Source organism: Chlamydomonas reinhardtii, chromosome 16 (genome assembly GCF_000002595.2).
Source record: "Chlamydomonas reinhardtii strain CC-503 cw92 mt+ chromosome 16, whole genome shotgun sequence".
NCBI classification, from domain to species: domain Eukaryota; kingdom Viridiplantae; phylum Chlorophyta; class Chlorophyceae; order Chlamydomonadales; family Chlamydomonadaceae; genus Chlamydomonas; species Chlamydomonas reinhardtii.
The window spans coordinates 7,673,574-7,693,266 of NC_057019.1; the positions used below are offsets into that span (position 1 = coordinate 7,673,574).

Here is a 19,693-nt window from a genome sequence, read left to right on the forward strand (position 1 = left end):
CCACCGTCATCACCCAGCAATGGTATGGACACCTCCCGTTACAGCACCAAGCTCCAACCTCCAGCATCCATTGTCCATTGTCCAAACCCTGCTATGATTATGCATCCATTCTCATCCGCATTCTCATCCGCATTCTCCGCATTCATCCATCCGCATTCATCCGCTCATCACAAATCCGCCTGCACAAACTGGCGCATTTCGAACCACAAGACCAGCGGGCCGTAGGCTATGAGGTAGACCAAGAGCCCTAGTCCTCCTCCTACTGCTCCTCCTTCTTCTCCTCCTTCTCCTTCTTCTCCTGTTCCCGCTTCCACCGGCGATAGACAGTGCGGAGGGAGTCCACGTTGGCGTCCTTCAGCTGAGGAAGAGCAGCCACCACCGCCTCCCACTTCCCCCGCTTCTTCTCATCACGCCAGTTCTCCATGAACCAATCATGGATGTCCGGCATGAACTTCCGGACGCTGGAGTGTCCACGGGCGGCGGCACTGGCCTCCCCTGCAAGCAAAACGCAATTCCAGGGCAATTTCACTTGTTGTGGCGAATTTTGGCCCTGGGGCATTGCTAGCCGGGCATGCGTCACTCACCTCTGGCGCGCTGCACCTCAAGGGGGTCGCTCGTGTCCCTGTTTGCCGCCTTCATCCTGGCAGCGAAATCGCCGCTGCCGGCACTGCCACCTGCGGCAGGGCGCCAATTTCAGGGCAATTTCACTTGTTGGGGCGAATTTTGGCCCTGGGGCATTGCTAGCCGGGCATGCGTCACTCACCTTTAGCGCGCTGCACCTCAAGGGGGTCGCTCGTGTCCCTGTTTGCGGCCTTCATCCTGGCAGCGAAATCGCCGCTGCCGGCACTGCCACCTGCGGCAGGGCGCCGTCAGCAGACGCAGTCGGTACCAGGCCACATTCAGTTCATGCCAGAGACAGCAGCAAGAGCTGCACGCCGCGAACGCAGCCGACACGCACCTGCCACCGTCCACTTGGTCTGCCCCGGCGCGTATCCCTTCTTCTCCTTGGTGGCCGCGCTGGCGTCCGTTGTGCCTGCGACCAGCAAGTTGGTCCCGCAGGGCGCCGTCAGCAGACGCAGTCGGTACCAGGCCACATTCAGTTCATGCCAGAGACAGCAGCAAGAGTCAGTTCGAGTGTTCGGCCTCTGCTACCTGGCTCCTCAGTCCTCAGGGTGAGCTGTACGGCGCCCATGTGCGCGATTGGCGCTAGGCGGTTGTGCCACATGTCATCGTCCGGTTTTGTCCTTTTCGTGCAGAGGAGAATTTCTGTACCAACCGGACTTGTGTGATTAGTTATATGCGCAAGCGTCACCCAGCGAGCGCGCGATACCCGGAAATTTTAAAGACTCCCTCCTGCGCAGGTCGCTCCAGTTTGCCTACAAATAGGTCAGCGGATGATAACCACAGGAATCTTGAATCACATTTGACGTATATAACATCCGGTCTCCGCCGCGTTGTGAGCCAGGCGCGTGAGCGGCAGCCAAATGGCAAAGGAGGAGGTCCAAGACAAGTGAGCTCGCTGGACCTGAAGGAGCAGATACTAACGAGCAGTTGTCGTGAGAGCGCAAGCTCTGCACGTTAAACGAGTCGGCGTGCGGTCGTTGCGGATGTCACTTGCCTCGCCTTTTGCCTTTCACAGGTATGGCGTGGTGTACTTCATTTTCGTCCTGCTCGGCACTGGCACGTTGTTGCCATGGAACGTATTCCTCACCGAGAAGGTTGGTCCTGCTCGCTCGCGCGAGGGCTGCAAGCTGGGTTATCCCGGCAAGCGCACTGCTAGGTTGGACGCATGGTCTAGAGATGTGTGCTGAGAGCTGAAGCTGATCAAGACCTGGCGCGCCCGGTATGCGGTGTTTTGCACAGGAATTCTATGATGTGCGCCTGCATGTGCCTCCGTTCAACGGCTACATCACTGAAAACTTCATGAGCGTCTTTTGCCTGGTCTTCAACACTGCGTAAGAGGGTCGCGGGGGCGGGGGCCTGGAGAACACGAACGCTCGACCAAACCCCCGACACGCAAACCGTCACGTTGGTGGTGCTTCACGTTTGCCGAAACGCTCGCGACCCGTGCCTGCAAGCGGGCGCCCAGTGGCCAGGCGCCGAGCGCGATCACCCTCCGCCCGGCACCCAGCGCCACAGTGTGTCGCTGTCATCCCGTATTGCTGACTCAGCCCCTTGCCCGACGGCCCCACGCCCGTCTCCACTCCCGCCTCCCGCGCCCCCCTTCCTCCTGTGTCCCCTCCAGCAACCTGGTGGCTCTGGGCTTCCTGGTTAAGTTCCAGAAGCACCTGTCGCTGCGTGTGCTGGTGCTGCAGCCGCTGGTCATCACATTCATCATGCTGCTGTCCACCGCGGCGCTGGTGCGTGCTTGGGAGCGGCGGGGAGGGCGAAGCGGCGGGCAGGGTGGTGGGGCAGGATGGTGGGGCGCTGGGGACAGGTAACCTGTAGCGGGTTGTAAATACCAGCCCAAACTAAGCCAAACCAAGTTAAATTAGCGGAGCACAGGCGGAGGTGACAGTTGCAAGCCCATAATACTGATGGGAGGGGGCTAGAGTGTCGTCAAGAAGCAGGGCGAGCGGCGCTGGCGATTAATGTCGCCGCCCTGAGCTCGGTGGCACGCACAACAGCACAGAACAGTTATGCAGAGACGCGGGGGTGAAGGGGCTCGTATGGCCACTTGCACCGTGCCATAGCAAGCTTTCGGATGGTCCTGTTGAAGGCAGGGTGCGGTGGGGACAGCGACGACCTGTGGCCCGGGCTGTTTGTTGAGGTGGTGGTGGTGGTGCCCATCACTGCGCTGGGCCATGTCCCACACGCCCCACTCGCTTGATGCTCCTCCTCCTCTGCCCTACTACTGCCCGACTTCTGCCCTACTGCTGCCCTACTGCTGCCCTACTGCTGCCCTACTGCTGCCCCTGTGTCACCCTCTCAGGCTCTGCGCACGGAGATACCTGGCGACCTCATGGCCAAGTTCACACTGCCCTCACTGGGGCTCATGGTGTGTGTGTGTGTGGGGGGGGGGGGGGCAGGGGGCTTGGGGACTGGCGGCCACGGTGGTGGCCAGAGACCATTATGGCCACTCGGGGGGGGGGGGGGGCTCAATGACCTGGCAGCCGAGCAGAAGGAGCAGCAGCCGACTCGGGTTTGCAGGCGCTGCATGGTGTTGGTAAGGCTGGACGTAACACGCAACATTGCTGGCGCCAGCAAGTGCTGCACCCACACACGTCAGGCTACTGTCCGAGTCGTGTTTGCCGACAGCCACTGCCTGCGCCCCCCCGCGCCCCGTGTGTGCCGCTGCCGCTGCAGGGCCTGTGCATGGCGTTCCTGCAGGGCGGCACCATGCAGCTGGCCAGCATATTCAGCATCTCACACATCCGGGTGAGGGAGGGCGGGACCGCGGACGTGTCGGCGAAATGGCGGCACGGTTCACAAATAGTCGGAGGCCGACACTGCATCTGCCCGGCATTGCTGCTTCGCTTGCTGTCCTTCCCCTCCTGAAGCCTGCCCAGCGCCCATTGCACGGATACTCGTTATTGACGTGCTTTACTCGTACCCGTTTGTGCCCCACCTCTTGCGTCTTCCTCCCGCACCTGCCCAGGGTGTGGTGTCGGGCATCGCGGTGGGCGGGCTGGTGACCTCCTCGCTGTCCTTCGTCAGCCAGCTGAGGGCGCAGGGCGCGGCGGCGGCGGGCGGCGGCGACGAGCCCCAGACCGCCGCTGACGTGGCGCCCGCCGCCTTCTCCTACTTCTCCGCCTCCGCCGCCGTCATCGGCGCCTGCATCGCCGGCTACTGGTCCATCCCCTGGCTGCCGTACGGGCGCTACAAGCTGCTGCTGGCGGGGATCATTGACGACCCCAAGGAGCGCAAGATGCTCACGGTGAGGGGTGGGGCCGTGTGTGTGTGGGGGGGAGGGGGTCAGCGGGACGTGGGGAGGTCAGGAGGAGAGGTGAGGAACGTCTGTCGCCTCAACACAGGTTGACGAGGACTATGAGGAGCCGCTGCTGACCGTGGTAGAGGAGCCGGGCGGCCCCAGTACCAGCACCGGCCAGACCCGGTCCGAGACCACCCGCGCCGCCATCGTGAGCGTGGAGTCGGACTACAGCCTGTACAGCCGCACCTGGCAGGCGCGCAACGCCTTCCACATCTACTGCGTGTCGCTGTTCCTGTGCTTGTGCGTCACCATGTCCACACACCCCGGCATCAGCTCATTCATCTGCTCCGTGGACAACCCCGCGCGCGTCAGCCCCTGCGCCGCCCACAACGGCAAGCCCGGGCTGCTGGGCCGCATCCAGGGCGACCTGTTCGTGCCGCTGCTGTTCGTGCTGTTCAGGTGAGGGGGTGGGATTGTGGGAGGGCAGCAGGAGGAAGGCTTGCGGGCAGGGGGGTTACATTCATGGCGGGCAGGGGGGGGGCGGGAGGCGGGCGTAGCAGTGTTCGACAACCACTCACAAGGTGATGGGGCCGGCGGGGCGAGGGCTGTGGGGCAGAGGACCGGCAGGAGGTGGCGGTGGGGCGCATTCGCGAGGCCCCATCTGCAGGCCTGCAATACCCAGCCCTGTGCCTGCTGCCCTCTTTCGGGTTCAGTTGGGTTTGGAAAATAACTAACCCCCACCACCACCACCCCTTCCACAGCCTGGGTGACTTCCTGGGCCGCTTCCTGTCGGGCTACGGCCCCTGGTCCACCGGCGCGCCCAAGCCGCTGTCCATCCTGGTGTACGCCGTGTTCCGCTGCGGCGTGGCGGCGGCCGTGCTGTTCTGCCACCTGGTCACGCCCACTCCCTGGCTGCTGTCCGAGTACCTCAGCCAGGACTACTGGCCCTGGGCGGTCATACTGCTGCTGGGCTGCACACAGGCGAGCCGCGGGGGCCGGGCAGGAGGGCGGGGCGTGTGAGCGTTACCCGCTGATATCAACTCGCGCGCGCCTTCGCACCCCCGCGTGATGACCCCTGCCTCTTCTCCCTCGCGTTGCCCCCTCCGCCCCCTCCCTCCCTGCGCCTGCTTGGCATTGACTCCCCTCGCCCCGGCCCCCTCCCCTCCCCTCCCTCCCTCCCATCAGGGCCACCTGATCAGCACCATCTGCATGCACGCGCCCTCCACCCTCATGCCAACCGAGCAGTCCAAGTACGGCCCCGTCACCTCCTTTGCCATCAGTGCCGGATGCTTCGTGGGCAGCTTTGTGTCCATCGGCCTCTCGTCCGCCTTCCAGCAGCACTAGGTTGGCTGCAGCTCCTCAAGGCAGGGCGTGTGTGAATGAGCGGCGCTGTGCTTACACTGGATGCAAGCGTGTGCCAGCGGCGGCTGGCGGCGCAGTCCTGACGCGGTGGGGGCCAGGCCAGGCCCAGGCAGACAGGGCAGGGGGGGGTTCGCCTGAGGAGGCGGCATGGAGCCCAGTTGGTGCTGTTTGGGGGTGGTAGCGCGTCGGGCAGGGTGCGCGAAGGACTTGGGGGTGATTATGAAGGTGCGCCGGGGATTGGGTGGGTAGGGGTGAACGGGCGAGCGAGTGGGGAGGTGGTGCCGCGGCGGAGTGAAGCCGAGCTGGTGCTGTTCTTGTGGGAGCAGGTCGGCCGCCGCGGCGTGTACGGATACACGGACGCACACGCCTCCTTTATCGATCTATCTATCTATCAGTCGATCTGGAGTTGAAAAGCGTGCAGGTGGGGGCACTAGTCACCAGTGCCATGCAGGTCCTGTCAGTGATGCTTTCCCCCCGAGTAGTCGGGGAAGGAGACCGGGCGGGGCCCGCTGGTAGGCCGCTAGGGCCGTCTGGGAGCATGCGCCTAAGCTCCAACTAGCGGCACGGGCCTCTGTACATTCATATCGAATCGGGATTCACTGCACTGCTGTTTTTTGTATTGTGTGTGAGTGATGCAGTGTGTGTGTGTTGGGGTGGGCAAATTGATGATCAGGCGGCGTGCAGCGGCTGCCGCATGTCGGAACCTGCGTGTGGTGGCCTGGAAGTGGAGCATTAGGGGGTGGTCCACGGGCGCTACAGTGCTGCTGCCGTGCCGCTGTGTGCCCGTGCGTCGCGCACTGATGCGGCAGGCAGTCAACAGGCCCGGTTCGCCTGGTGGGCAGTGGACGAAGTTGCTGCGCCTGGGGCCCGAGGGCAGTTATTCTCACTAGCGCGCAGGTGTCGGCAGGGGTTGCTGGTCTGAGCGTGTGATACTTGATCGTGCGTGGCCGGGGTTGGACGCGACCTGGGTGATGGGGTATGCCGCAGCGTGACCAGGAGCGATGCGTGTACTTGCAAATTTTGGCAGTGCCGTGCTGCCATCTGCGAGTGTCGACTCTTGCGCCGACACCCGTGCCAAGGTGGCGCGGGTGGCGCGACCTTTGAGGAGCTGGCGCGGGAGCACTCAACCTGTGGCTGGGCTGAATGTGACTCCTGACCCTGACCTGACTTTGACTGGCTGAACCTGAACCCCGCCTTAAAACCTGCAGGCCATCTGGTGTGGCACGGAGCCCGATGACGGAGGCTGGACAGCTCACCAGCTGACGCCTGCGACCAGTACTAAATCAGCTTGCCGCATCTGGCCGCATATTCTACAGCCACATACTGCGCGTTAGCTGGCCGGCTGTATTGATGCCTAAGAACAATGCTTGGCTAATAATACCGTGAACTAGCCCCGCTGCGCTGCGCAGCCAATCCTAATGCGAAGGGCCGCATAACCCGCATTGCCGTGTTGTTGTCCTCAGGGGTACCCCCGGTTGTCCTCATGACCTACGAACGCCCAATGATATGCCCGCAGCAACGCCAGGCCCCGCCCCGCGGTCCGGCGCGACCTCGGCACCGCCTTCCCTGGCCCCGCCCAAGCTGCGATGCTGCTGCATGTGCACCGCGTGACACCTGCCAAACAAGTGTCGCACTTACATCGCGCCTGTCTGGAGGGCCACCGCTCCGCAGGACCGGCGCTCCCGGCACATCGCCCGCCCTGCACCTGCTCCTCCTCCACTCCTCGCTCAGCTGCATATACCTCGCCTCGCCTCTCACACTGCCCCGGATGCGGGGCGCACCTGCCGATACGGACCTCCATTGAGAGGCCCGGCAGTCCAGCATCATACACGCCTGAGCTCTCCAGATCCTTATGTTCCTCAGCGGCACCAAACGAATCGTCAAAACCGGTACACGCGCCACACAGTCTGACTGCAGCACCGACCTGTGTCCCAGACCATGCCTGCACACAGCCTTCACAGCCTGAGCACATCAGGCAACAGCACATACTCACGATCACCACACTACACACTGCAGCAAACCATCTCACGCAACTGGCCAATATACATGAAGGCGGCTCGCACTGCAACGAGGGCTCATAGGCTTATCACATGCGGTGGCTACGTCGTAATACAGAGAACGGGGAATGGACGACTCACACCAAAAGCCGCCACAGCCCCATCCCCCGCGCAGCCCCCAGTTTCGCGCCGCACCACACGGAGCCCTGCTGCACGGCCGTGTCGACCGCCCGTAATCGATAATGTCCCAACATCAACCTGGCACCCCTCGCTCACTCCCGGATGAGCCGGCCTCGGCCCTCATCCCCAACCCCAGCGGCACTGGGCTCACTGTCCATGGCAGCTCCGATGCGGCACACAGCGCCACCGCCCCAAGCCGGCGGCGACAAGGTGGGCGGGCAAGCTGCCGCCAGCTTCGCCACCGCCCAGTCAGCAGACCGCCCCGGGCCCCTTTACTTGGGCATGGGCAGCATCTGGTAGTTGTCCTTCTTGGTGCCCAGCACCTTCTGGTCGATGAACTCGCGCACCACGGCAATGCCCAGCGGGATGGCCACGTGCGGGCGCAGGAAGTAGGTCTTGGGCTGCATGTTGGTCATGATCTCCGCCCACTTGGCCATCATGCTGTCGCCCTTGCGCTGCATCTCGCTGGCCACGGCGTCCAGCAGGATGGGGAAGCGGTACACCACCTCGGCAAATGCCTTGCTCATCCAGAAGTCGTGGCCGTACAGGCGGCGCCACTCGGCCTCGTACTGCTTGGTCGACTGCTTGGAGAAGTCGCCGGTGGAGCGCATGGCCAGCAGCGACTCGGCCGCGGCCTTGCCGCCCATCATGGCGGTGTGGATGCCCTCGCCTGCGAGAAGAAGGAGGAAGGCGGGCATACAGGGCGAGCGGGTCAGGTGATGGGCAAGTCGCTGTATATGGCGTGACCTCTGCATCAGAACGCGATAAGCATAGGCCCTGCGCTGCCCAAAGCGTGATCACCCTGTCGCCACCTCCTTGCAAATAGGGGCGCACAGCCTCGCAAAATCGAAGACACTACCAACCCTTCCACCCCCATCCCTCCTCGGCGCCCCCCCGCTTCGGCCGCAACCCCCACCCATTCTTTCAGGCAGCCCGCCCACCCGTTCTCGGCCCTCCACAAACACCTGCCCCCCTCCCCGCTCCTCACCCAACAACCCGTGCTTACCGGTGTAGGGGTCGATGTGTCCGGCGGCGTCGCCGATGATGAGCAGGTGGTCGTCGAAGGTGGTCTTGAGGCCCTGGCCGCCCAGGCGCAGGCTGGCGGCGCGCATGCGCTCGATCTTGGCGTTGGGGCCGATGGCCTTGGAGATGAAGGGGTCGGCCTTGATGGCGTCGTTGTGCAGGCGCGCCAGGTCGCTCTCCTTGACCTCGCCGCAGTAGCCCTCCTTGCCGCAGGGGATGAGGTAGTAGCAGAAGTTGAGCTCGTCGTTGGGGTGGCGGAAGATGGCGGCGTAGCCAGGCAGCGACCACTTGGGGTAGAAGCACACGCCGTCAAAGTTGGTGTTGTGGGTGCCGCCCTCGATGAAGGCACGCGAGCAGATGCCCTTGGGCGCCTCAGTGCAGTAGCCCAGCTTGGTGGCCAGGCGCGAGGTGGCGCCGTCAGCGCACACCAGCACGCGGCCGCGCACAACGGTGCCGGTGGCGGAGGTGACGGTCCACAGGCCGGCGGCCTTGTCGAAGGTGGCGCCGGTAACCTCGAACTTCTCCTTGAGGTCAGCGCCGGCGCGAGCGGCATTCTTGGCGACGCGGATGTCCAGGTTGATGCGCTTCACGGCGCAGCAGGCGGCCTCACCCAGCTTGGCCTTGGAGACGCCGATGTAGGAGGTGCCGTTGGGGCTCACGAAGCCACCGGCGTCGGCGAAGTGGGCCTCGTTGTTGGCGACCAGCTCCTGCAGCACGCCCATGTCCTCCAGGATGCGGATGGCGGGGGTGCACACGGCATCGCCGCAGTACTTGTCGCGGGGGAAAGTCTCCTTCTCCAGCAGAGCGACCTTGGCACCACCGCGAGACATGTAGTAGGCGCAAACGGAGCCGGAGGGACCGGCGCCGACGATGACCGCGTCGTAAGCATCGCTCGGCAGGCTACCGACCGGGTAAGGGCCGCGGGATGGGACCGCCGACTGGGCGCGGCGATAGGCGTAAGCGGCCAGCAGCGCGCCGGTGGTCACAGCAGCACCAATAGCCACCTCCTTCTTGTTCTCGGCCACGAACTTCTCCGCCTTCGAGAGGGCGTTCTCGACGAACTTAGCCATGGCGCCTTTCTCTGATCAAGACTCAAGGACTGGCTTCTGGGTAAGGCGCGAGCACCGAGCGATCCGGCGCTGCAATAGAATGGTGCAGGAAAGCAGTATTCGATCAAAGCAGCGGCCACAGAGGAGGGCGCGACGTCTGAACGGTGAGCGGCGACTGAAGAGTTCTGCGAACACTAGCAGCGAGCAACGCACCTACTAGGTAGCTCGGTAACAACCTAAGAGTAGGTTTGTCTTGGGCGGTCGGAGAACCCTTAAGGAGAAAGCCAGACTAAACATTTGGCGCCATTGGCCCCCCATTCCAGGCGGGTTTAAAAATGCAGGTTACCGCGCCCTTCCTTGGCCCACTCCTTTCTTAGCACTTTTGTGATTCCATATTTTGTCAAGTACATCACTCTCAATTCAGTACGCCTTCGCGCCCAGGACTTTTGCTGGGACTTTTGGGCGCAATCGACTCGGGCTCGCGTATGAACAATGAACATTACAGATACTAACCTCAAATGGCGGATAAGCGAGAGGCGTTGCAGAAGGGACGGTCGGAGGCACCCGGATGGCCCCTGGGCAGAACGCTGGCTCGAGCTGGGAGCTCTTTGAAATATAGCTTGGTCCGATGTCAATGAAAGTGCGCAGCTCCGCTTCGCCGTGGCTCAGCTTCACGGCCAGCCTGTCCCGCGATTTTGGCGTGGCCGTAATGCCTGCGCAGGCCTACCCCCACGGCCTACCCCCCGCAGCGCCTCTCCCCGCCGCCTCGACTTTCCGCTTCTCCAGAGCTCCAGGCACTTCCCAATGCGATGCAATTTGGCACCAGGGCAATGCTTGAAATCGAAGACGGTTTTACCTGCCCCTCAGGCCTGCGGCGTCTACCAAGCGTAGATGACCCCTCCCACAGCAGCTACGAAGGTGGCTCTCCCTCTCAGACGTGTACGATACGGTACGGTCAAATCCGCGCCAAAGCGTTTACAGAGTGACGGTGCGGCGGTGCGCTCCGTAGAAGCGCGGCCGCACGACTCAACATTTTCCTCCGCCTTTGGAGGCAAACTGTTACGGCGTAGATGGCAGATACGGGCACTTTTCTCCTTCCTTCCTGGCGCTTCTCTTCACGGCCCCGCGTTTCCCCGCACTCCAGGGCTATGTCTGCAGCCGTTGTCCCAGCGAACTGCAGCACGGTTGCTGTCAGTGCGGGTTCGTGGCTTCTTACACACTTTGACTCCTCGTGCTCCAGTCCAGTATTGGCGTATTGCGGAACTGGCAACACCGTTGCAAACGTTCCGGCTGCACCTCTGGCACCACTCGCCATGCAAGCGCACCCAGCGTGCACAGCCCACTTCGGCGCCAGCCACTCCCCTCCAATAACCTGGCTACCACGGAACAAGGATAGCATTACCGCTGTGGGGGCCCGCATGCAGTTGCTGCATCGTGCACTCGAGCTGCACACTGTCATGACTAATTACCGCATAGCCGCCCAATGCCCCCGTGTCTCTCTCTGCTATGCGCGGGGAATGTTCAAACGTCCGCGGCCGCCCTTCGGCGTTGAGCTTCAGCCCACCGCGCGGCGTCTGCTGTGCTATAGCACCTGTGTGCCCTAATCAAAACACTCTGATCAGCACTTACTAAGCAGCTGGGTGTGCGTGAAGCACAAATGCTCTGGCAAAGCGACCTCAACTCGCAGCAATGACACGCTGCCATTTAGTGCTCCCATCCACCACATCTATCGCATTCGTAATAGTAGTGGCATGTATAAGGCGCCCACGTACGTGGGCTCGACCCACTCAGCAATGATAAGCCCCACGCTTGTATGTGTATGTGCATGAATGGCCTCCCCCTACCTCGAACGCAGCACTCTGTCCGCTCCATCCGCCGGTCCAACCCATGCTAGCACCACCCAGCCCTACAGGGCATCGGCGCACCTCGATGCCGACGTACTCGGTGAGGCTGTGAGCCGCTGGCTCCCTCAACGGCGCCTCGCCACTGCCTGCGCCTGTGTGCCAGCTGTTCCGGCTGTAACTAACCATGATTGCTACTGCTGCAGCTGCATCTCGCACACGGCCGCCAGCAGGGCGTCCATCAGGCCCTCCTCCTGGCTCAGAGCCCGCCGCACCTCCAGCACCGCGCACAGCTGCCGAGCAGCCGCGGCCTCCACCACACACGACAGAGGGTGCACAACCCTAGCGAGGGGGAGGGCGAGGGTCGAAAGGGGCGGTGACTTTAAGCCACGCACATTTTATGACTGCCAAACAGTAACGCATTGCTATCCGCCCATCCCCTTCAGCCAATTGCGCGCCCGCGGCCCGCAGTCCCGTGGTCCACTATCAAGACACCGCGTCCATTGCCCACTGCCTATCGCCCACATCCCACCGCCAATCACCCAGTACCGACACCCCCCACCCATAGGCCCACCCACGCACCCACCATGCGTCTGCGCCCAGTGACGCCAGTGACGCGAGGTCGCGGCCCGCCACCCCCAGCTGCGCCAGCCGCTCCTGCAGAGGCACCATGCCGGTCCAGGGCCGCTTGGAGACAGCAACCATAGCAGGTGCATCGCCACCAGACGGGGCTGTAGCATTGGGACCAGGGGCGGCAGTAGCAGTGGCAGCAGTGGCGGCCGTGCCTCGGGTGGCCAGTTCCACCAGCAGCTGCAGGTCCTGGACGGGAGCCGCACGGGCGCCGGGCAGCAGCAGGGGCGCCAGGGCGGGCAGCACCTGCAGGCACAGGGGGGCCAGAGCGGGAAGAAACATGCAAGTCAGCGTACAGTGACCAAAGCACATGCAACACTAATGGCCTAGGCTCATTTAGCCCGCGGCAGCCCTGTACCACAGACGTGCACTGTGGCCTCACCGCGGCCCACCACGCACCTGTCGCGCGCTCCACATGACCTTGACCGCCGCCGCCGCCTCCAGCAACTCCGCCGCCGCCGCCAGCACCGCACTGCCCGGCGCCAAGCCCGCCACACCCAGCACATACAGAGTAGTGGGCCAGCACTGGGCCGCCGGCGCCAGCACCGCCAGCAGCACAGGCACGTCCCGCCCGCCGGCCCCGGCAGCACCTGGCAGCACCGATGCGGCCGGTCCGGACGGAGCCTCGGGGTGCTGCGCCTGGCCCTGGTTGGCCTGCGCCGGCTCCTCCTCCGTGCTGGGCATGCCGCTGTCCTCACGGGCCATGGCACCATCACCACCTGCCGCCTCAGCAACCTCAGCGCCATCGGGCACAGCCGCTGCGGCCTCGACACCTGCGTCTGCGACGTTGGCCTCGGTAGCGGCAGCTGTGGAGCCCACTGACCCCACCGCGCCTCCACCGGCACCCTCCGCCCCGGCCTCACCCTCAGCTGTAGCCGGGTCCGGGTCCGGGGCCGCAGCCTGTGCGGCGGTGTGGGCGGCGGCCGCTCCGGCGATGGCGGCCAGGGTGGGCACGGGGCAGGGCGCTGCCGTGGCGGTGGAAGTGGCTGAGGCAATGGGTATGGCTGGCTCCATCTCCAGGTCCGCCACGGCGCAGTCCACCACCACACGGCCGGCGGCGGCGCAGTGCTGCCGCATGGCCGCCAGCGCCGCCACCTCGTCGGCCGCGCCCGCCGCCACATCCAGCCCGCTGATGTAGCGGACCACCGCCGGCTGCAGGTGCGCCGCGGTTGGCGAGGAGCCGGCGGCCGCGGCAGCGGCTGCCGATGCGGCGGCAGCGGAGGAGGAGGCGGACGGCGCGGGCCCGTCCGTGGCAGCAGCTGTAGCAGGGGCGGCTGCAGCTGTAGGCGCGGGCGCCTCAGGCTCCGGCACGGGTGGCCAAACCTCCTCCACGGGTGCAGCCGACGCCCCGGTGTCCTCGGCAGCGGTGGGAGCAGCGTCAGGAACAGCAGCAGCCGCTGCCTCCGCGCTCGCCTCCACCTCGCCGGGCACATTGCCAGCCGCCGCCGCCTGCTTGGCTGCTGCCGCCGCCGCTGCCAGCAGCGGGCTGAGCTCTGCCAGCTGCGCGGCGCTCTCTGGCAGCGGCCGCTCCAACCGGGCGCCTGTGTCCAGCAGGCGCATCAGTGTGGCCAGCTGCGCCTCGTCACTGGCCTCCTCCTCGCCCTCGGCCTCGGCGCTGCCGCTGCTGGGCTCGCCCTCCACGGCGCCGCCCTTGCCGGCCGTGCCCGCCTGCGGCCGGTCCGGCTGCCCTGCCTGGGCGCCGGGCGGCTTGGCCAGTCCTGAGCCGCTGTTGCGGGCCGCCTCCAGGTACATCATCTTGGCCACTGCCGCCGCGCCAGCAGCCGCCGCTTCCGCCACCTGAGCCGCCATAACCGCCTCCGCCGCACCGCCAGCCAACTGCGCATTGCCGCCGCTGCTCTGGGCGCCCGCGATGTCCGCGGCACCGCCCTCGGTCGCCGCGCCCTCGGGCGGCACCAGCTCCAGCAGCTGGTCCACACGCAGCTGCACCGCCACCACCGCACCGGCACCAGCACCAGCTGCCGCCCCGTCCGCGGCTCCTCCACCTCCCGCCAACGGCACCAGGCGGAAGAAGCGCGGCTCCGTGAGCAGCAGCCCGTTGAGCGCCGCCAGCAGCGAGGAGTCGGCGGCGGGCGCCAGGATGCCCTTCTGCCGCAGCACCAGCAGCAGCAGGCCGGGGTCGGTGGCGGCGGCGCCCAGCTGCGGGTGGCGGCTATGCAGCAGCACCTGCGCAATGGTTCGCAGAGCCTGGGCGCGCGTGTCCAGGCCGGGGAAGGCGCGAAGCAGGTGCTCCGGCGACACCACAGCGGCCGAGGCGGAGGCGGTGGTGGAAGTGGCGCCCGAGCCGCCGGGCGGAGGCGTGCCCGCGCCCAACCTGCTGCCTCGAGCCGCCGCCGAGGCCGCCAGCAGCTGGAGCGGCAGCGACATGCCCGCAGAGCCCGAGGCGGCGCTGTCGGCCACGTCGCCGTTGGCAGTCGGGGAGGTGATTGCAGCGGTATCGCCCTCGCCCTCCTCGACCGCTGCCGCCTCAGTCGCCGCCGCGCCGGTGTCGGCTGCGGTGGTGGTTGGGGCCGCCGCTGTGGCACCGCCGGTCACCAGGCGGCTGATGAGGGCGCTTGCGGAGCCCTCGGCCGCGGGCGCGGCCAGCTCAGCCTCAGCCCGCCTGGCCTCGGCATCCAGGTCCTGCACAAGGCGGAGCGGAGAGTGCTGAGCAACGAACACAAATGCTGAAACATTGCAAGGTATAATAGCTGCTGCGCCCAACAAGCCTTTTGAAGTACGGCCTCGGATGGTTCTGTTGTCCCTCACCTGTGTTGCCAGAGTATCACTGTCTCCGCCGTTTGCAGGCGGCTGAGGCGCCTCGGCCGGCACCGCCATGGCGCTGACCTCCTCGCCAGTCGGTGGCTTGGGCTTCTTGTCCTCAATCTGACGTTATGCAAAATAAGAAACAGCTTACAGGGGAAGACAGCAAAGTACACACAAAAATGTGCGATACCAATACGGTACTTGCAACCACATGCGCCACACGCCCGTTCCCACTCTCCCCGAACCAATGCCAATGCCCCGCAGCCGCCCACCTGCTGCAGGCGCTTGGTGAGCAGCTCCAGCAGCTGCTGCTGCAGCGCCCCCGACTGCGGGTCGGCCTCGCGCAGGGCCGCCGCAGCCGCCAGCAGCTGCTGCTGCTCCAGCGCCGCCGCGTCCGCAGCCTCGCCGCCACCGCCACCGCCACCGGCCGCCGCACCCACGCCTGCGCCCAGCTGCGCGGTGGTGCCCGTTGTGCTGTGGTTGGTGGCCAGCCAGGCGGCCACATTGGCATGACTGGTGGACTGAGCCACGGGGCCGGCACTGGTGGGCAGGCCGCCCACAGTGGACAGGGCGGCCAGGGACAGAGCCGTGGAGCCGCCGGCACCATGGGCACTGGCCTGGGCGCCGGCGGGGGCGCCTGCGCCGGGTGCGACCGCCGTGACACCCGCAGGGGCCGCCAGCGCAGCCGCAAGGAGCGGGTTGACCCCTGTGCCCCCGGTGGTGGCCGGGTTGTTCGCGGCGGCAAGGCGCGCCGCGGCAGCTGCTGCTGCCTGGCCGGCGCTGTAGTTGCTGTACTGCTGCAGCAGGGAGGCCAGCGCCGCAGTCTGCGAGGGCGGCGGCACGGGCATCGACATGACGGGCATGCGGGGCATGGCCGCAGCCTGCGCCTGAGCCTGCGCCTGAGCCAGCTGCGCCGCCTGTTGCTGTTGCTGCTGTTGGCGCATTAGCATCAGCTGCTGCAGCTGCTGCTTCTGCATGAGGTGCTGCTGCTGCGCCGCCGCCGCCGTCTGGCGCTGCAGCATCAGCTGCAGCTCCCGCGCCTGCTGCAGCTGCTGCAGCTGGGCCTGCTGCTGTTGCTGTTGTTGCAGCTGCGCGTTGTGCTGGGCCTGCAGCAGCTGCAGCAGCACGGCGCGGTCGGCGGCGCTGGTCGTCGGCGCAGTGCCCAGGGTGGGCACCCCAGACAGCGGCGACGCCAGGGCGGCGGCCTGCGCCTGCGCCTGCACCAGCTGCAGCTGCTGCTGTAGCGCCTGCTGCTGCGCATGTGCCTGCGCCTGAGCTTGGGCCTGCTGCTGTTGCTGGTGTTGTTGTTGCTGCTGTTGCTGCTGCTGTTGCTGCTGCTGTTGCTGCTGTTGCTGCTGTTGCTGCTGTTGCTGCTGCAGCAGTTGTATCAGGAGGGCCTGCTGCGGGTTGTTGCCCTGCTGGCCTGTCGCCATGGCGGAAGCATGTGTCATACCGGGCTGCAATTGACCGGCAGACAGCACGTTCTGCTGCTGTTGTTGCTGCTGCATGGTGGGCGAAGACAAGGAGAAGCTGCCTCCACCCGTACCTAGCTGCCCCGGGCGCGGCTGCTGCTGGGGCCAACGCGACGGGTCAGAACTCGCCACTGCAGCGGCGGCGGCGGACGCAGTTGAGGTTGTCTGGTGCAGCCACAAACTGGAAGCCGCCAGCTGCTGCTGCTGTTGCTGCTGTTGGTGCTGCTGCTGCTGCTGCTGAGCCGCCGCCTGCTGAGCCGTCGCCGAGCTTGAGGCGGTGCTGGCGGCACCCAGTGAGGGCTGCCGCAGCAGGCGCTGCTGCAGCTGCTGCTGCTGCATCTGGGCCTCTTGCAACCGCGACTGCTGCTCCTGTTGCGGCTGCTGGGTGCTCATGCCCGACAGCGCCGCCAGTCGCTCCAGGTTGAGCATCGCCATCTCGGCCTCCTCGCCCGGCTCGCTGCCCAGCCCCTCACGCGCCTCGCCGCCCTCCACCAGCCGGATACAGTCAGCCGGGTCCTGCTCCAGAGCCGCCAGCAGGTTGCCTGCACGGGGGGCCGGGGGCGGGGCGGGTGGGAGGTTGAAGACATTTGCATAGGGCGGGCGGTGGGAGGTAGAACCTTCAGTAGATGCAGCGGACTAAACCAGCGGCGGCGCGCCGTGGCGAAGCGGCTTGGTGCTAATTAAGTCGCATAAGGAACACGCGCACGGATAGTCGACATCGCAGTGCGGCTGGGCCGCTACAGGTCGCTCACAGCCTCTCACCCGCTCTGTTGCAGGCCACGGGGTCCTGCCGCCGCACCGCCAGCATCAGCAGGTCCAGCGGCATGCGGTGCGGCGACTCGCCCGCCGGCGTGTTGGCGTCCGGCTCAGCCAGCGCCAGCAGCATGGCGGCGATGCGGCACACGACGTTCTGCGGGGCGCATTGGGGGGGGGGGAGGTGGGCGGCGCGCAGGGTACACACATCAGCGTCAGGAGGAGCTGAGCGGGCGCTCGTGGTGCAAATTACAACTAGCACCTCAGTGCCAGTGGCCACACTGCTCTGCGACATGCCGACATCAAAGGCATACCACCTCTAACCCCATGGCCCCTCCGCCTCTAAGCACTCACCTGGGGATTGTCCTGAGACCACACGCGGTGGACGGCAGTCGACACGGCGGCCGCAGAGAGCGACCCGTTGGCGTCCAGGAGGGAGGCGGCTGCAGAGCCCAGCTGCTGGGCCTGCTGCTGCTGCTGTTGCTGCATGCCACTGACTGGCACCATGCCCGCCGCAGAGGGCTGGGCGCCCACAAGGCCCCGGCCCGCAGCTGCTGCAGCAGCCGCCGCGACGTCGAAGCCATGCAGATTGGCGGCGGGCAGCGCCGCGGGCGGCCCGGCGCTGGCAAGAGCCAGTGCACCGCGCGTCAGCGACACGGGCGGCGGCAGGGGCGGCTGGAAGGGCACCACCCCGCGCATCTCGCCGCCCATGCCCCGGCCGGTCGGTGGCTTGTTGGATGACACCGCCGCCAGGATGGCCGGGTCGCGCCACTGCTGCTGCTGCTGCTGTAGCTGTAGCTGCTGTTGGTAGTGCTGCTGCAGTTGTTGCTGCTGCTGACTGGACAGGCCCGTCAGGTGGCCTGCCTGCTGGCCGAGCGGCGGAATCCCCAGGTTGGGCATGGCCTGCGGGCCGCCTGCGCCCATGCCCACGCCCTGCATCCGGCCCTGCCCCGCATCCCGGTTGCCTTCGCCGCCGCGGTTCATGTGCAGGCCCAGCAGCAGCGAGGCCGGCAGGCGGGGGTCGTAGGGGTCCAGGGCCACGCCACCCATTACGCCCTCGCCTGACTGCTGGTGCTGCTGGTGCTGCGGCCGGTCCCAGCCGCCGCCGTTCCATTGTCCGCCATCCAGAGCACCGCCGCGGGAGCCGAGCGCTGCCCCGGCCGGCTGGCCGTGTCCCGCGCTGCCCACGCCGCTGCTGGCAAAAGTGGTGTACAGCTCGTCCAACAACGACATGTTACCGCCGCCACTCAGGCCGGCCTCACCCACACCACCCTTGGCCTCATCGCCAGCTTGCGGTGTGCCAAGGCCCGCGCTGCCGACTGCTCCGGCTTGGCCACCCTGTTGGGTCCCATGGCCACCACCGCCCGAGGGGAACAGCTCCCACCCCCGGCCAACGCCACCGAACAAGCCGCCGCCCAGCTGCCGCTCCTCGGTCGCGGCCGCCGACCCGGGCCGGTGCACCGCAGACTGGCCGGTGTGCTGCGGCGCCGCGGCCTCATCGTCCAGCGCCACGGCTGCGTGAGGCACCCAGCGAGCACAACGGCCGTCACGACGGCCCAAGAGAAAGAGAAAATCTTGCGCGAGCACACGCAACTTGGGCAACAAACCAAGTATTTCTCCCGTGCCTTCACGCACGACCTGCACGCCGCCGGCTCACCTGCCACATGCGCCGCCATCTCACCCATGGAGTCATCCAGTGGGTCCCCGCTGCCGCCGCCTGCACCGGCGCCGCCGCTGTCGTACGGCCAACGCATGCCCAGACCCAGGCCCAGCCCCAAGTCCATGCCCAAACCCGGGCCCGCACGCAGCCCCACCGCCTCCGCACTGCGAGCCGCAGTCTCGTGCGCGCCACCCCCTGCGGCCGCAGCATCACCCCACGACTGGGTGCCTGGAGCCGCTGCAGACTGCGGGTCACCGCCGTCCGCCACTGCGCCCCTGTGCTGCGGCTGCGGCGGCTGCACCATGCTGGCGCGGGTCAGCAGCGCCCCCAGGTTGAACTTGACCGACACCCCCGGAGTGACCGACCACAGGCTGTCGCCTGCCAGCAGCGCATGGGCGCCCTCGTACGCGGGGTTGGAGCTGCCCCGCCAGGGGTGGTCGCTGGTCCACGAGGCGTCAAGCCAGGTGTCTGCGCGCAGCGTAGTGTGTCAGGGCGCCAACTATGCAAGAGGCGCGGTAAGCGTGGGCGGGGTAGCAATGCGGGAACTTTGACACTTAGAGTAACAAGCGTGCGTTTGAATACTCATGCTGTTGCCTGTCTGTACCAGCGTGGGCAAGGGCTGACAAACCCATCTCAGTTTGTGCCCGGCGCTCGGCGCATACAGCACACATACAGCGAACGACCTTCACGGTGTCACCACAACTGAGGCCCAAGCTCACCTGCTGAGCCGACGCTTAAAACGAAAAGTGAGCTTGGAGGAGCATCACTGCCCAAGGCCTCCGCCTCAGAGACAGCAAACTTAGCGAGAGCGTTCTTGAGATACGACACACCGTCAGACACTGGGTATGCCTCGTCGATTAAGGCATACGTGCTTGAGCGGCCGAATTGCAGGATTGCCGACGAATTCGCGCGAATGCCGTCCGCGTCCGCCACGAAGCACGGATCCGATGATACTATGGCGGCTAGACTCGCGCCCTCTGGCGCCAGGCCCGCCAGCTCCGACAGCGGTGTGGAATGGCTTCGCCCCAACACGAGCGCGCAAACTTTACGGCAGAGCGCTGATCGCTCTCCGTTGCCTCGCCATATTATGTG

At 65.9% G+C, this 19,693-nt stretch overlaps 5 protein-coding genes across 8 annotated transcripts; 2 read left to right on the top strand and 3 right to left on the bottom strand.

Moving 5' to 3' along the window:
• Nucleotides 1-26: 26 nt before the first annotated feature.
• On the bottom strand, nt 27-1,172 carry CHLRE_16g690207v5 (uncharacterized protein). Of its 3 annotated transcripts, XM_043071673.1 has the most exons (5): nt 1,153-1,172; nt 959-1,033; nt 764-853; nt 585-674; nt 27-495 (listed from the first exon to the last, which is right to left on the bottom strand). In XM_043071673.1, exons 3-5 carry the CDS (start codon nt 816-818, stop codon nt 260-262), a joined length of 381 nt encoding a protein of 126 aa, XP_042916322.1. In that variant the 5' UTR covers nt 819-853; nt 959-1,033; nt 1,153-1,172; the 3' UTR covers nt 27-259. The 3 variants fall into 3 exon arrangements, with proteins under 3 accessions (XP_042916322.1, XP_042916321.1, XP_042916320.1); XM_043071674.1 differs by lacking the exon at nt 764-853; XM_043071672.1 differs by lacking the exon at nt 1,153-1,172 and having other exon boundaries at nt 959-1,132.
• Nucleotides 1,173-1,272: 100 nt separating this feature from the next.
• CHLRE_16g690319v5 (uncharacterized protein) lies at nt 1,273-6,434 on the top strand. Its single transcript, XM_043071676.1, has 10 exons — nt 1,273-1,510; nt 1,640-1,718; nt 1,864-1,955; nt 2,246-2,360; nt 2,933-2,998; nt 3,307-3,378; nt 3,599-3,877; nt 3,975-4,330; nt 4,633-4,852; nt 5,057-6,434. Exons 1-10 carry the CDS (start codon nt 1,485-1,487, stop codon nt 5,213-5,215), a joined length of 1,464 nt encoding a protein of 487 aa, XP_042916323.1. The 5' UTR covers nt 1,273-1,484; the 3' UTR covers nt 5,216-6,434.
• Nucleotides 6,435-6,855: 421 nt separating this feature from the next.
• Nucleotides 6,856-9,742, bottom strand: CHLRE_16g690431v5 (uncharacterized protein). 2 transcript variants are annotated; one of them, XM_043071679.1, is made up of 3 exons: nt 9,696-9,742; nt 8,417-9,572; nt 6,856-8,080 (listed from the first exon to the last, which is right to left on the bottom strand). In XM_043071679.1, exons 2-3 carry the CDS (start codon nt 9,501-9,503, stop codon nt 7,683-7,685), a joined length of 1,485 nt encoding a protein of 494 aa, XP_042916324.1. In that variant the 5' UTR covers nt 9,504-9,572; nt 9,696-9,742; the 3' UTR covers nt 6,856-7,682. The 2 variants fall into 2 exon arrangements, with proteins under 2 accessions (XP_042916324.1, XP_001698846.1); XM_001698794.2 differs by having other exon boundaries at nt 8,417-9,742.
• A 150-nt stretch (nt 9,743-9,892) lies between these two features.
• On the top strand, nt 9,893-10,444 carry CHLRE_16g690543v5 (uncharacterized protein). Its single transcript, XM_043071686.1, has one exon. It carries the CDS (start codon nt 10,111-10,113, stop codon nt 10,318-10,320), a length of 210 nt encoding a protein of 69 aa, XP_042916325.1. The 5' UTR covers nt 9,893-10,110; the 3' UTR covers nt 10,321-10,444.
• Nucleotide 10,445: 1 nt separating this feature from the next.
• Nucleotides 10,446-19,662, bottom strand: CHLRE_16g690655v5 (uncharacterized protein). Its single transcript, XM_043071687.1, has 9 exons — nt 19,321-19,662; nt 18,599-19,069; nt 17,296-18,455; nt 16,951-17,098; nt 14,989-16,730; nt 14,720-14,836; nt 12,353-14,593; nt 11,910-12,199; nt 10,446-11,665 (listed from the first exon to the last, which is right to left on the bottom strand). The coding sequence occupies exons 2-9, from the start codon at nt 18,903-18,905 to the stop codon at nt 11,518-11,520; spliced, it is 6,153 nt and encodes a 2,050-aa protein (XP_042916326.1). The 5' UTR covers nt 18,906-19,069; nt 19,321-19,662; the 3' UTR covers nt 10,446-11,517.
• Between the last annotated feature and the right edge of the window lie 31 nt (nt 19,663-19,693).